Here is an 11,215-nt window from a genome sequence, read left to right as displayed (position 1 = left end):
CATTAGAATGAATGTATCAATACTCTGATCCCTTTGTATTTATTCAAGTCCAATATTTAAGGCGTATACATTTATTCTATTGCAATAATTAAAATTATAAAGGGGGGGCAATACACACACATCAAATAAGGTGTTCTTATTGGTGTACTTAAGAATTTGTGTTCTAGTCAATAAATGACATTGTTTCCATGGCGCTGATCCAGAGTCTGATGTTCTCTGCAGAATGAGGACAAAGTCTTTCCATCTTTTATTTATTTGTAGTCATTTGCACGTCTTCATCCTGTCGGCCGCGTTGCTCTGAAACATTTAATTCAACAAAAAGCATTCGGCTTGTGATTAAAGGAAGTGAACTAATGGGTCCGTGTGGAGAACGTCTTCTTTAGTCCGACAGCGGGATGAGCCGATCACCTGATGGTGCGGTACATCATGAAGTCCACCGTGGTGCATCGTGGGAACTTCCCGATGGAGCTCTCCTCCACCGGCGTGTAGACCTTGATCTGCCGCATGTGGGTGTCCCGGCCGTTCTGGTGGTTGGCAAGGACGGCGATCTGGATCATGAAGGTGCTGATTGGCTCGTTGGTCCGCTGAACAAACAAAGACATGTTGACAAACACGTTTTATGATTGATCAGAAACGATGTCCCCCGGAAACACAGAATCAATCGGAATCGTACCTGATTCATCAGTGAGATGTGAATCCAACCGCTGGGTTCCACCATCTCCAACTGCTGCAGGGAGGTGGGAGGGAGAAGGAGGAGGAGGAGGTGGGAGGGAGAGGGGGAGACTGTGATAACTCAGCACACAATGGAGGTTGGCAGACCTCACATCAGTCTAAGTGTGTTACCCGGATCTCCTGCAGGTTGTGGAAGTTGTTCCCCACCCTGACGGAGATCTTACTGGGAGTGTAGCTCTCATCGGATTTATAATCGGCATAAATACACAACATCTTCACGGTGGTTCTCCTCCTGAGCAAAGAAGCAGACGGGTTTCAGACCTCCTGAGGGTCCCTCGTGGTGTCCCAGTCGTCCCGGTCTCACCTGAACTGGATGTTGACCAGGTGGGGCTGCGACCCGTCTGACTGCCAGTACGTCTCCAGGTTGTCATCCCTCAGCTGGTCCACTCCGAAACCTGGACCGAGCAGAAACAGGTCACGTGACATCAGCCCAAACCCTACACCGGGCTTCACGCACGCGCACCGGGGCTCTGGGTCTGACCGGGTTTACACGACGAGAGGGACCACACCGCCTGGGAGCCGATCTCCCGGACCGTCCCGGTCCGCTCCAGCTGCTTCGGATCGGCGCCGGGGGGCGTCTTGCTCGGGGTGGCCATCGTTCCAAACCCCACCGCCCCCCCCCCCCCGGGAGAGGCCGCAGTCTGCGCTGGTCAAGGAAGGCGGCAACGTAACGCCCCACGCCGCTTACATCCCTGGCACCGTGACGTCAATCTGCACATTAAAGTAAGTTAGTGAGTTAAGAATAATCACAACAAATGTTGATCCGCGGGGAGAGCCGGCTGGCAGCTAACAGTAGCCAGCACCGTTAGCATCTGTTACACTGTAGTATCTAGAACCCAGAGAGTCTTTTATACCAAATCGGTTCTTTTAACTGATTCTACAAGTGGAAAATGTCGTTGTTATTCTTTGAACGCGTGCAACGTCACGTGAGGAAGCATTACTTATTAACGGAGTTTGTTGAGGAGCTATGGCTAATTGCTAGTCCCTAGCATTGATAATTCCTCCACTGAAGCGACCATAACTTGGTTCACGGCATAAATATTGGTAAAACTTACAGGAGGTGTTAGTAAAAGACTCCGAGGTTTCGTGTGAAAGCGTCACATGTTCAGCTGAAGATCGATCGCAACGTAAATCTGTCTCGCTCGCTTCGAATCTCCCTCTCCGTCGGGGCTTCGCGTCTGTGTCGCTTCTCAATGACGTCACCGCGTCGCCTTCTAACCGCGTCGCTCCCGCCATCTTTCCTGCCGGCGTCCAGGAGAGAACACGTTGCTTGGTGGAAGAAAAAAAAAGTTGAACCCCCAACTGTTCGTGTTTAACCGTTATTTCTCTGCTTTATTTCAACGAAGCAGGAAACGGGATCAGACAACGGGTGAGTTCTTAACTCATTGATCCGTATGTTGGGCCTTATTTTAGGCTTGAATTGCCTTTAAACGAGCGCTGTTCTCCGAGCGAGCAGCTGTCAAAGTGCGGGGCCTCCATTGCTAACGTCGCAGTTAAGCTAACGGCCAGCTAGCTTGTTAGGAGCCGCCTTGTTTAGTGCCCGTACGTTACCGACGCGGCACAGCTTCGCGGTAACCTCCGATCGATCCACTCGAGTTGGCAGGAATCGCTCGAGTCGATCGATGCGTTCACGGTGACGACGTGTAGCTACCGGACGAGTTCCGTAAAATCCCTTGAATACATCACCGGTTCAACGTTTCTCTGCTCGCCAACAAGAACACGCTCGTTCGCGGTGACGGGTCAACGTGTGTTTTCAACGTGTGCTCGGTGATCAGCTGGTGAAGGACCACTGAATCAGCGGGTTTGCTGTTCGCCTCCGCCCGTTGAATCAGGCTGATCTCCATGGCAACTCTTTTATGTCTTTAGGTGTTAAGTGATGAACGCAGGCCGCAAACCCTCACGACACGCAAACTGAACCGGTTCCAAGCTGCTTCCTGTGCGTCAGTTCGCCCCCAGGAGGCCCCGAAATGAAGCTAGTACATGTGTGTATTACATGTGGTTTCACTCGGGATCAGGTGGTAGGAGCTGGTCTAGGATCAGGCTGTAGGAGCTGGTCCAGGATCAGGGGGTAGGAGCTGGTCCAGGATCAGGCTGTAGGAGCTGGTCTAGGATCAGGCTGTAGGAGCTGGTCCAGGATCAGGGGGTAGGAGCTGGTCTAGGATCAGGCGGTAGGAGCTGGTCCAGGATCAGGGGGTAGGAGCTGGTCCGGGATCAGGGGGTAGGAGCTGGTCCGGGATCAGGCGGTAGGAGCTGGTCCGGGATCAGGCGGTAGTAGCTGGTCTGGGATCAGGCGGTAGTAGCTGGTCTAGGATCAGGCGGTAGTAGCTGGTCTAGGATCAGGCGGTAGTAGCTGGTCTAGGATCAGGCGGTAGGATCTGGTCTAGGATCAGGCAGTAGGATCTGGTCTAGGATCAGGCAGTAGGATCTGGTCTAGGATCAGGCAGTAGGATCTGGTCTAGGATCAGGCAGTAGGAGCTGGTCCAGGATCAGGCGGTAGGAGCTGGTCTAGGATCAGGGGGTAGGAGCTGGTCTAGGATCAGGGGGTAGGAGATGGTCTAGGATCAGGCGGTAGGAGCTGGTCTAGGATCAGGCGGTAGGAGCTGGTCTAGGATCAGGCGGTAGGAGCTGGTCCAGGATCAGGCGGTAGGAGCTGGTCTAGGATCAGGGGGTAGGAGCTGGTCTAGGATCAGGGGGTAGGAGATGGTCTAGGATCAGGCGGTAGGAGATGGTCTAGGATCAGGCGGTAGGAGCTGGTCTAGGATCAGGCGGTAGGAGCTGGTCCAGGATCAGGGGGTAGGAGCTGGTCCGGGATCAGGGGGTAGGAGCTGGTCCGGGATCAGGGGGTAGGAGCTGGTCCAGGATCAGGCGGTAGGAGCTGGTCTAGGATCAGGCGTTACGGTGGGTCTTTTGTTGGCCTGTGTTTCTGTTCAGAATGTGTTGCATCAGCAGAGTGACCCCCCCCTCTTTGGTACCCGGGTATCTCCAGCTACACCCCCTCCTCCCTCACCACCAATCAGCCGTCTGACTCCTTGTCTCCTCCATCAGCTCCTCATCGGGTGCTAACCTCCGTCATTCCAGCCCTCCGTCATGGCGGATAAGAACACCAGGATCGCCATCGTCAACCACGACAAGTGCAAACCCAAGAAATGCCGTCAGGAGTGCAAGAAGAGCTGCCCCGTGGTCCGCATGGGTGAGTGGCTTTACTGGGGTACTACACAATGAAAGCATGAGGAAGCTCAACGTGTGTGTGTGTGTCTATGCGTGTGTGTGTGCGCGTGCAGGTAAGCTGTGCATCGAGGTGACTCCACAGAGTAAGATCGCCTGGATCTCCGAGTCGCTGTGTATCGGCTGCGGCATCTGCATCAAGGTACTAAAGCCGCCTCGGACACCACCAGCCAGCGTTTGTCCATCCGAGGTCATTGAAATGTCTCCTCGTGTTTCTGTGCTCGTAGAAATGTCCGTTTGCCGCTTTGTCGATCGTCAACCTGCCGAGTAACCTGGAGAAGGAAACCACACACAGATACTGCGCCAACTCCTTCAAGCTGCACCGGTACGCCGTCATGTCGCCGCCCTCGAGGTGCCGCAAGTCGCAATGTGGATATTAAAGCTGTGTGTGTGTGTGTGTGTGTGTGTGTGTGTGTGTGTGTGTGTGTGTGTGTGTGTGTGTGTGTGTGTGTGTGTGTGTGTGTGTGTGTGTGTGTGTGTGTGTGTGTGTGTGTGTGTGTGTGTGTGTGTGTGTGTGTGTGTGTGTGTGTGTGTGTGTGTGTTGGCAGACTGCCGATCCCTCGGCCCGGTGAGGTTCTGGGTCTGGTGGGGACCAACGGAATCGGCAAGTCCACGGCGCTGAAGATCCTCGCCGGAAAACAGAAACCCAACCTGGGACGATTCGATGTGAGTGTCTCTGTAGGAGGAGGAGGAGGAGGAGGAGGTGGTGCTGTGTGAGGAGGAGATATGTTGGGTGGAGCTGAGGTCTTATCTTCTGTTGAGACCTTCCGTTTGCTGTTGAAGATAACGAAGAGGCTGGATGCCAATTGTCAAAGAATGACTTCTCCTAGCGTCTATTCCTGACCACTGTTCATCACATCACATCACATGTCATTTAGATGAGGCTTTTATCCAAAGCGACTTACAATATGCATTTCAACCATAAGGAAACAAACTCAGAAGAACAAGAAACAACAAAGTGCACGTTTCATACTATAAATAAGAGCCATTAATAAGTTCTGATCCTTGACCTTTGTGGAAAACTTCAAGGAAAGATGCTTAGGAGAGTTCATGAGGAGTTAGGAAAGGACAAGGTATGTCGGTGACGTCACAAAGAAGCCTCTGAGATGCCTTCAGGTGTCGTTACAGTGAGACTCAAACTCAAGTAAAACTTGATTAACTTTACTCACATGACCTGCGTTTCTACGTCATGAGCCGACCAATCATACGTCACTATTTAAATATTGTGGGACGGAATGATCTCATTTCCTTTGTAAAGGATGGTCCAGTGTTTCCTAAAGGAGCTCCTTAGCATCAGAGAGTAGAACATCTCTCATCACTTCCACTTTGTGAGGAATTCAGCCTCAAATGTTGTTTTTCTGTTTGAATCCAACGTGAAACGTAACCACAGGTTTGTTTCTTTACTGTAGTTTATTTAACCTTTAATGGATTGAATCACTCATTTTTAAATGTTCTGTGTACATTTTTATTGATGGTGTCCCCCCCCCTGTGGCCTCCTCCAGAACCCCCCCGACTGGCAGGAGATCCTGACCTACTTCAGAGGCTCCGAGCTGCAGAACTACTTCACCAAGATCCTGGAGGACGACCTGAGGGCCATCGTGAAGCCGCAGTACGTCGACCAGATCCCCAAAACCGTCAAGGTGCTTCACAAGCGTGGCTTATTTTGTAGTTTCATATTTTTATACTGTGTTATTGCATCGTTTGTATTTATGACTTTGACTCAGTGATTGTTATTGTTTGTGTGTAATTCCTCTCTCTGCCTGCAGGGGTCAGTCGGCTCCATCCTGAGCAGGAAGGACGACACAGAGACACAGACCATCGTCTGCAAACAGCTGGGTAACACACACACACACACACACGCTTTTATCTGCAAAACAATTGAAATCCTGAATAAAGATCAATACATTTCATCACCGTTTACCTGTCTGCGCTGTGATTGGCCGGCAGACCTGACTCACCTGCGGGAGCGTAACGTGGAGGACCTGTCGGGGGGGGAGCTGCAGAGGTTCGCCTGCGCCGTGGTCTGCATCCAGAGAGCCGACATGTGAGGAGACGCCGCCCCTTGTTGTTGTTGTTGTTGTTGTTGTTTTTGTTGTTGAACTCTGTGCCGTCTTCAGATTCATGTTCGACGAGCCGTCGAGTTACCTGGACGTGAAGCAGAGGCTGAAGGCCGCCATCACCATCCGCTCGCTCATCACCCCCGACAGGTGCCCCCCCCTGTGCGCTCTGCACTAGACTCCGCCCCCTGCGTCCCAGCTCCAGATGTTGATGTTGTTGTTGTTGTTGTGTGTCTCAGGTACATCATCGTGGTGGAACACGACCTCAGCGTGTTGGATTATCTCTCTGACTTCATCTGCTGTTTGTACGGAGTCCCGAGCGCCTACGGAGTCGTGACCATGCCCTTCAGTGTCAGAGAGGGTAACGACAACAACAACAACAACAACAACAGGGATGTAAACATTTGCACAGGTTGTAACTATCTGCCCCCCCTCACCCCCCCAGGCATCAACATCTTCCTGGATGGTTACGTCCCCACAGAGAACCTGCGGTTCAGAGAGACCTCGCTGGTCTTCAAAGTCGCCGAGACGGCCAACGACGAGGAGGTGAAGCGGCTCCGCCACTACCAGGTCCGCCTCCTCTCTCCTCGCTCGCCTCCTGCCTCCTGCCCCCTTGCCTCCTAGCAACAACACGTATTCCTGCACAGAGTATTTCTTTGTGATTTAAGCGCTGGGTTCTTTTGCTCCTGAAGTATCCGGAGATGACGAAGACGATGGGCGAGTTCAGCCTGGAGATCAAAGCGGGCGAGTTCACCGACTCTGAGATCATGGTGATGCTGGGAGAGAACGGTGAGACCTTTCACAATAAAAGCCCTAGAAATGGCAACTTGAATACGTGCTGATGTTCTTTGTGGCTGCAGGTACCGGGAAGACCACCTTCATCAGGATGCTGGCTGGAAGCCTCAAACCCGACGGGGGAGGTGAGTCTCTCTCGCTCTCTCTCTTATCTCCTCCCCCCCCCCCCCCCTCGCCCCACTCACCTGCTGTCTCTCTCCCAGGTGATATTCCCATCCTGAGTGTCAGCTACAAGCCTCAGACCATCAGCCCAAAGTTTAAGGTGTGTTTGATGTCTACATCGCGATGATGCAACACTTGCTGTACGTCTCCACCTGTCTTTAAGCTGAAGGTGTTGGTGTGTTTCAGGGCAGCGTCCGAGCTCTGCTGCACGAGAAGATCCGAGACGCCTACACTCACCCTCAGTTCATCACCGACGTGATGAAGCCCATGCAGATCGAGAGCATCATCGACCAGGACGTAAGACGCTGACCACCTGTGACTTGGTGAGAAGTAGTGAAAGCAGCACCTGAACTGATGCCCCCCCCCCCCCCCCCCCCCCCCCACAGGTGCAGAACCTGTCTGGAGGAGAGCTGCAGCGAGTCGCCCTCACTCTGTGTTTGGGGAAGCCGGCGGACGTTTATCTGATCGACGAGCCGTCGGCCTACCTGGACTCTGAGCAGCGACTGATGGCCGCCAGGGTCATCAAGAGGTCACCACGCGCCTCTGCACGTCCTCTTTCACGCCCCCCACCCCCCCCCGTCTGACGCTGGTGTGTTTCTACCTGCAGGTACATCCTCCACGCCAAGAAGACGGCGTTCGTGGTGGAGCACGACTTCATCATGGCGACGTACCTCGCCGACCGAGTCATCGTGTTTGACGGGATTCCCTCCAAGACGACCGCCGCCAACACGTGAGAGATCCTCCCCGTACATACTGTGTGTAGCGCGCGTGTGTGTGTGTGTGTGTAATAATGCGCGTGGGGGGGGCAGTCCTCAGGGTCTGCTGGCGGGGATGAACCGCTTCTTGGCGCTGTTGGAGATCACGTTCAGAAGAGACCCGAATAACTTCAGGCCGCGCATCAACAAGTGCAACTCCATCAAGGTACAAATACACACATAGTGTGTACATAGTACTATGTACACACACGTAATGTGTACATAGTACCATGTTGATGCTAAAGCTTTGTGAGGAATACAAAGCATCACTGCCCCCTTGTGGTGGCTCAACATGCAGCAGACCCAGTGTCCTCTTTAAAGGGTTTTATTTTGTCTCCCAGGACACGGAGCAGAAGAAGAGCGGGAACTACTTCTTCCTGGACGACTGATCCGTGGCTTCCTGTGGCGTTCAAAGTGCACCATGTTAATAAAATGCCTCGTATAAATGGTAAAAGAAGCCCGATGGCCTTTAATGCATCAAGCTGCATTCGAGAGGTCAAAAAGGAAATGTTTTTAATGTGTTGCAACGCAGCGCATTTCATCACTTGTTCATTTACAGACAAAATAAAGTAACGCTACCTGATCCCAGAGCAGCTTCCATTGATTTGTTCTTCTTCCTGTTGGACACAATAGACTGAAAACAAACTGGCCTCAAGGCTCCGATGTATAAAAAGATGAACACAGGTTCACGTTGGAATCTTCTGAGCAAATCAGTGTACTTATAAAAAAGATTTGTATTTAGCAGCTGATTGACATCCAATGTGCTGCAGACGTTGGACCCACCAAGACAAGCAGGCACATTCCTGTCTGATGGGAACCATAAAGCATAAGACTGGTTTCATTGCATTTGGGGCAAAGTCCAGCACCTCAGACCAGTTATTAAACATCAACTCTTCCCATGAAGAATCAAATGCAGTTCGAAGTCCAACAAAATGAAACTAAAGCCTTTATTTTCAACGAAAGTTTTATTTAATCATTTGCATAGAAAAACCAACAACAGCCTGTACTTCTGTACACTAACGTCCCCAAAAAACAAAAACCATGAAAGTGTTTAACGTAAGGCACTTACTTCGATTACACGTGACAATGAAAAGAAAACCATTAAAAAACAAAAGATTTGATTTCGGATCTTTTGGCAGCAATAAAACGTACGGAGACGAGTTTGATCTCTTTGCTCAGCGCTAACGGATGAATTCATGTAAACACCACAGCTACAACATGGCTAGCTTAGCATCAGCATTGGGGTCATCATGCTACGCTAAGTGGCTAATAGCTGTTTTTTGATGGGACCGAGCCAGGAGAAACAAACAATGTCCTCATTGGCTGAGCTAGTACCCTCTCTCCCGGCCCCTCCCCCTGTGGGAGGGGCTATACTGAAGGTAGTTGGAGTCCACGCCTTCATCTCCCCCGTGTCTCCTCCTGAGGCCCCCCCGCACCGGCTCGTGGCCCGGCCTCCCCCTCCCTCCCCTGAGGTTCCTCCTCGACCCTCTGTGGCTCAAGGTGTTGGGTCTCGATCCCGCCTCCTCCCATTGGTCCTCCGTGCTGCAGCTCACGGACGTGGTGGACATGTGACCGGGCTCCGGGGGCCCCGGCGGGACGTACCCGCTGGCGAGATGATGCGGCCTCTGGTAACCACGGCAACCGCGGGGGCGCCAGTTGTCCACGGCGACGGACTGCTTGGAGTTGAGGTCGTACGGCGACGGAGAGCCGGGGGAGCTTCTGGGGTTCATGGTTGCCATGGAGACGTCCTTGACGTCAGGCTTCGACACCAGCGTGATCTGAGAGGAGAGAGACGCTTTAACGTCGTTCGACACTGAAGGCGGTAGCGCGGGGGGTTTTACGTACTATGGGGGTGTTGTTGAACGGGGGGTCCACCAGCAGCACGGCGCGGGTCAAACCGTCTCCCGCCTCCTTCATTAGGCCTGATGGGAATGAAACACCGGAGATTACCCAGAAACCCGCTGTGGGATCACTACGTAATTTACATGAAACCACTTTAAAAGTATTCATTTCATTTAAAATGTCACGGTGATTTTCCCCCCTCCCCTCGCCCCACGTACCAAAACCAGCTCTGTTGTTGTTAGCAGCAGATGGACCGGGCAGTGCCTCCCCATTGGCGGGCTGACGCTGCTCTATCGGCTCCTCGGGGGCCGATGGAGACTGGTACCCCATGGAGGAGGGGGGGTACTGAGGGTACATGGGCTGGCCCTGAGACCGCTGGTATCCCTGATACGATGACCCGGGGTTGGGATACCCAACCTGGTAGCTGGTGCTGCTGTGGGGGGGCATCCGGTGGACCTGATGCTGGGCGAAGGGGTAGGGGGGCTCGGGGGGTGGGGCCGGTGGGTCATACTGGGGATGCGGGTACACCTCCTGCTGGCTGGACGGAGGGTAGTGGGGGGTGGGGGAGCAGGAGGGGGAGGGCAGCTTGGGGTGCAGGGTGTGGGCCTGCTGCAGGGGGAGGAGGTATATGTAGGGGGGGCACATGGGCATGGCGTAGGCCTGGGGGAGAAGGGAGAGCATGCGGCGTTATGACCAGTTGCCGGGCAACAGGAAGTCACCCCATAGAAACCGTTTCTTACCTTGATGCCCAAGTTGAAGAAAAACTTCAAGATGTTGAAATCTGAAGAGCAAAACAAACCATTAATATTTTATATAATCTACACGTTTATTTGTATTTAAAGGGCAATAAAAATAACAACGAAGCTTGTTTACTAATAATCACTCTGCTTCATTTGTAAATAACGTATAAGTCAGTGCCCCCCTGTGCCCCCCCCACCTCGCGGCAGGTCGCTCCCCGACTTGCTGGAGCAGAAGAGCGGAGTGGGAGCCACGTCGCCCCCCTCCCCCTGAGGGAACCCGGGGTAAAGGGGGTCCTGGTAGAGCTGGGACAGCTGCTGCAGAGGAACGGCTCCAGGGATGCACTGGTGGGGGGGGGGAGGGGGGCTGGGGGGGCGCATGGACCTCCGGGGCCTGTGCTTGGTACTGGAGAGACTGGGGGGCGGGGGGGTAGCAGGCGCCCTCAGCCGGACGGGAGGACTGGACCCCCTCCGGCTGGGAGAGGTACTGCAGCTGGGGGTGGGGGGGCCAGAGGTTCTGGGGACGGTGCTGCTGGGCTTCGCTCTGCGTCTGGAGGTTCTCCCTGTCGGTCGGGGGGGGGCGGGGGCCAGGTCACGCCCGAATCTGCAGAGAGAAGATCAGGAAGTGTGACGATGACGGTCACATGTCACATGATCAACGGGGTGCATTAACGAGCTCTGCAATTACTATGTTTACATTTAAAAAAGAAGGTTCCTCACTTTGAGGGGGGGGGGGCCTCGCTGACGGGAGCCGGCTGGGTCAGGGGGGAGGAGAAGGAGGCTGGACTGGGCGAGCGGGGGAAAGAGGAGAGAGGAGGGGAGGGACGGGGGAGGAAGCCCAGAGCGGCGGTGGGAGACGGAGCGATGGGGGCGATGAAGGTGGGGGGTGGAGTCGAGGAGGAGGGGGGGG

General features: G+C 53.6%; 4 protein-coding genes across 6 annotated transcripts in view; 1 reads left to right on the top strand and 3 right to left on the bottom strand.

Annotated features, from left to right (window-relative positions):
• Window positions 1-55: 55 nt before the first annotated feature.
• Window positions 56-1,353, bottom strand: anapc10 (anaphase promoting complex subunit 10). Its single transcript, XM_037480165.2, has 5 exons — window positions 1,214-1,353; window positions 1,037-1,127; window positions 844-964; window positions 674-727; window positions 56-584 (listed from the first exon to the last, which is right to left on the bottom strand). The coding sequence occupies exons 1-5, from the start codon at window positions 1,326-1,328 to the stop codon at window positions 405-407; spliced, it is 561 nt and encodes a 186-aa protein (XP_037336062.1). The 5' UTR covers window positions 1,329-1,353; the 3' UTR covers window positions 56-404.
• On the top strand, window positions 1,353-8,314 carry abce1 (ATP-binding cassette, sub-family E (OABP), member 1). 2 transcript variants are annotated; one of them, XM_062558709.1, is made up of 19 exons: window positions 1,353-1,455; window positions 3,778-3,922; window positions 4,014-4,099; window positions 4,185-4,282; window positions 4,506-4,623; window positions 5,460-5,597; window positions 5,724-5,793; window positions 5,905-6,001; window positions 6,075-6,164; window positions 6,254-6,375; window positions 6,460-6,584; window positions 6,707-6,803; window positions 6,875-6,934; window positions 7,013-7,071; window positions 7,158-7,268; window positions 7,358-7,500; window positions 7,579-7,701; window positions 7,781-7,892; window positions 8,068-8,314. In XM_062558709.1, the coding sequence occupies exons 2-19, from the start codon at window positions 3,820-3,822 to the stop codon at window positions 8,113-8,115; spliced, it is 1,800 nt and encodes a 599-aa protein (XP_062414693.1). In that variant the 5' UTR covers window positions 1,353-1,455; window positions 3,778-3,819; the 3' UTR covers window positions 8,116-8,314. The 2 variants fall into 2 exon arrangements, with proteins under 2 accessions (XP_062414693.1, XP_037335829.1); XM_037479932.2 differs by lacking the exon at window positions 1,353-1,455 and adding an exon at window positions 1,959-2,101.
• A 344-nt stretch (window positions 8,315-8,658) lies between these two features.
• LOC134107170 (uncharacterized) lies at window positions 8,659-10,917 on the bottom strand. Its single transcript, XM_062558674.1, has 5 exons — window positions 10,506-10,917; window positions 10,309-10,349; window positions 9,787-10,228; window positions 9,572-9,648; window positions 8,659-9,504 (listed from the first exon to the last, which is right to left on the bottom strand). The coding sequence occupies exons 1-5, from the start codon at window positions 10,684-10,686 to the stop codon at window positions 9,055-9,057; spliced, it is 1,191 nt and encodes a 396-aa protein (XP_062414658.1). The 5' UTR covers window positions 10,687-10,917; the 3' UTR covers window positions 8,659-9,054.
• An 89-nt stretch (window positions 10,918-11,006) lies between these two features.
• LOC119221800 (OTU domain-containing protein 4) overlaps window positions 11,007-11,215 on the bottom strand; it is a 6,042-nt gene continuing 5,833 nt past the window's right edge. For both annotated transcript variants that reach the window (XM_062558601.1, XM_062558642.1), the window contains exon 16: window positions 11,007-11,215. This exon is cut by the window's right edge and continues 283 nt beyond it. In XM_062558601.1, coding sequence (XP_062414585.1) covers window positions 11,022-11,215 — 194 coding nt within the window. In that variant the 3' untranslated portion in view covers window positions 11,007-11,021.

Source organism: Pungitius pungitius, chromosome 1 (genome assembly GCF_949316345.1).
Source record: "Pungitius pungitius chromosome 1, fPunPun2.1, whole genome shotgun sequence".
Classification (NCBI taxonomy): Eukaryota; Metazoa; Chordata; class Actinopteri; order Perciformes; family Gasterosteidae; genus Pungitius; species Pungitius pungitius.
Note: the sequence above shows the minus strand (reverse complement) of the source record. Positions and strands in the feature narration are given on the sequence as shown.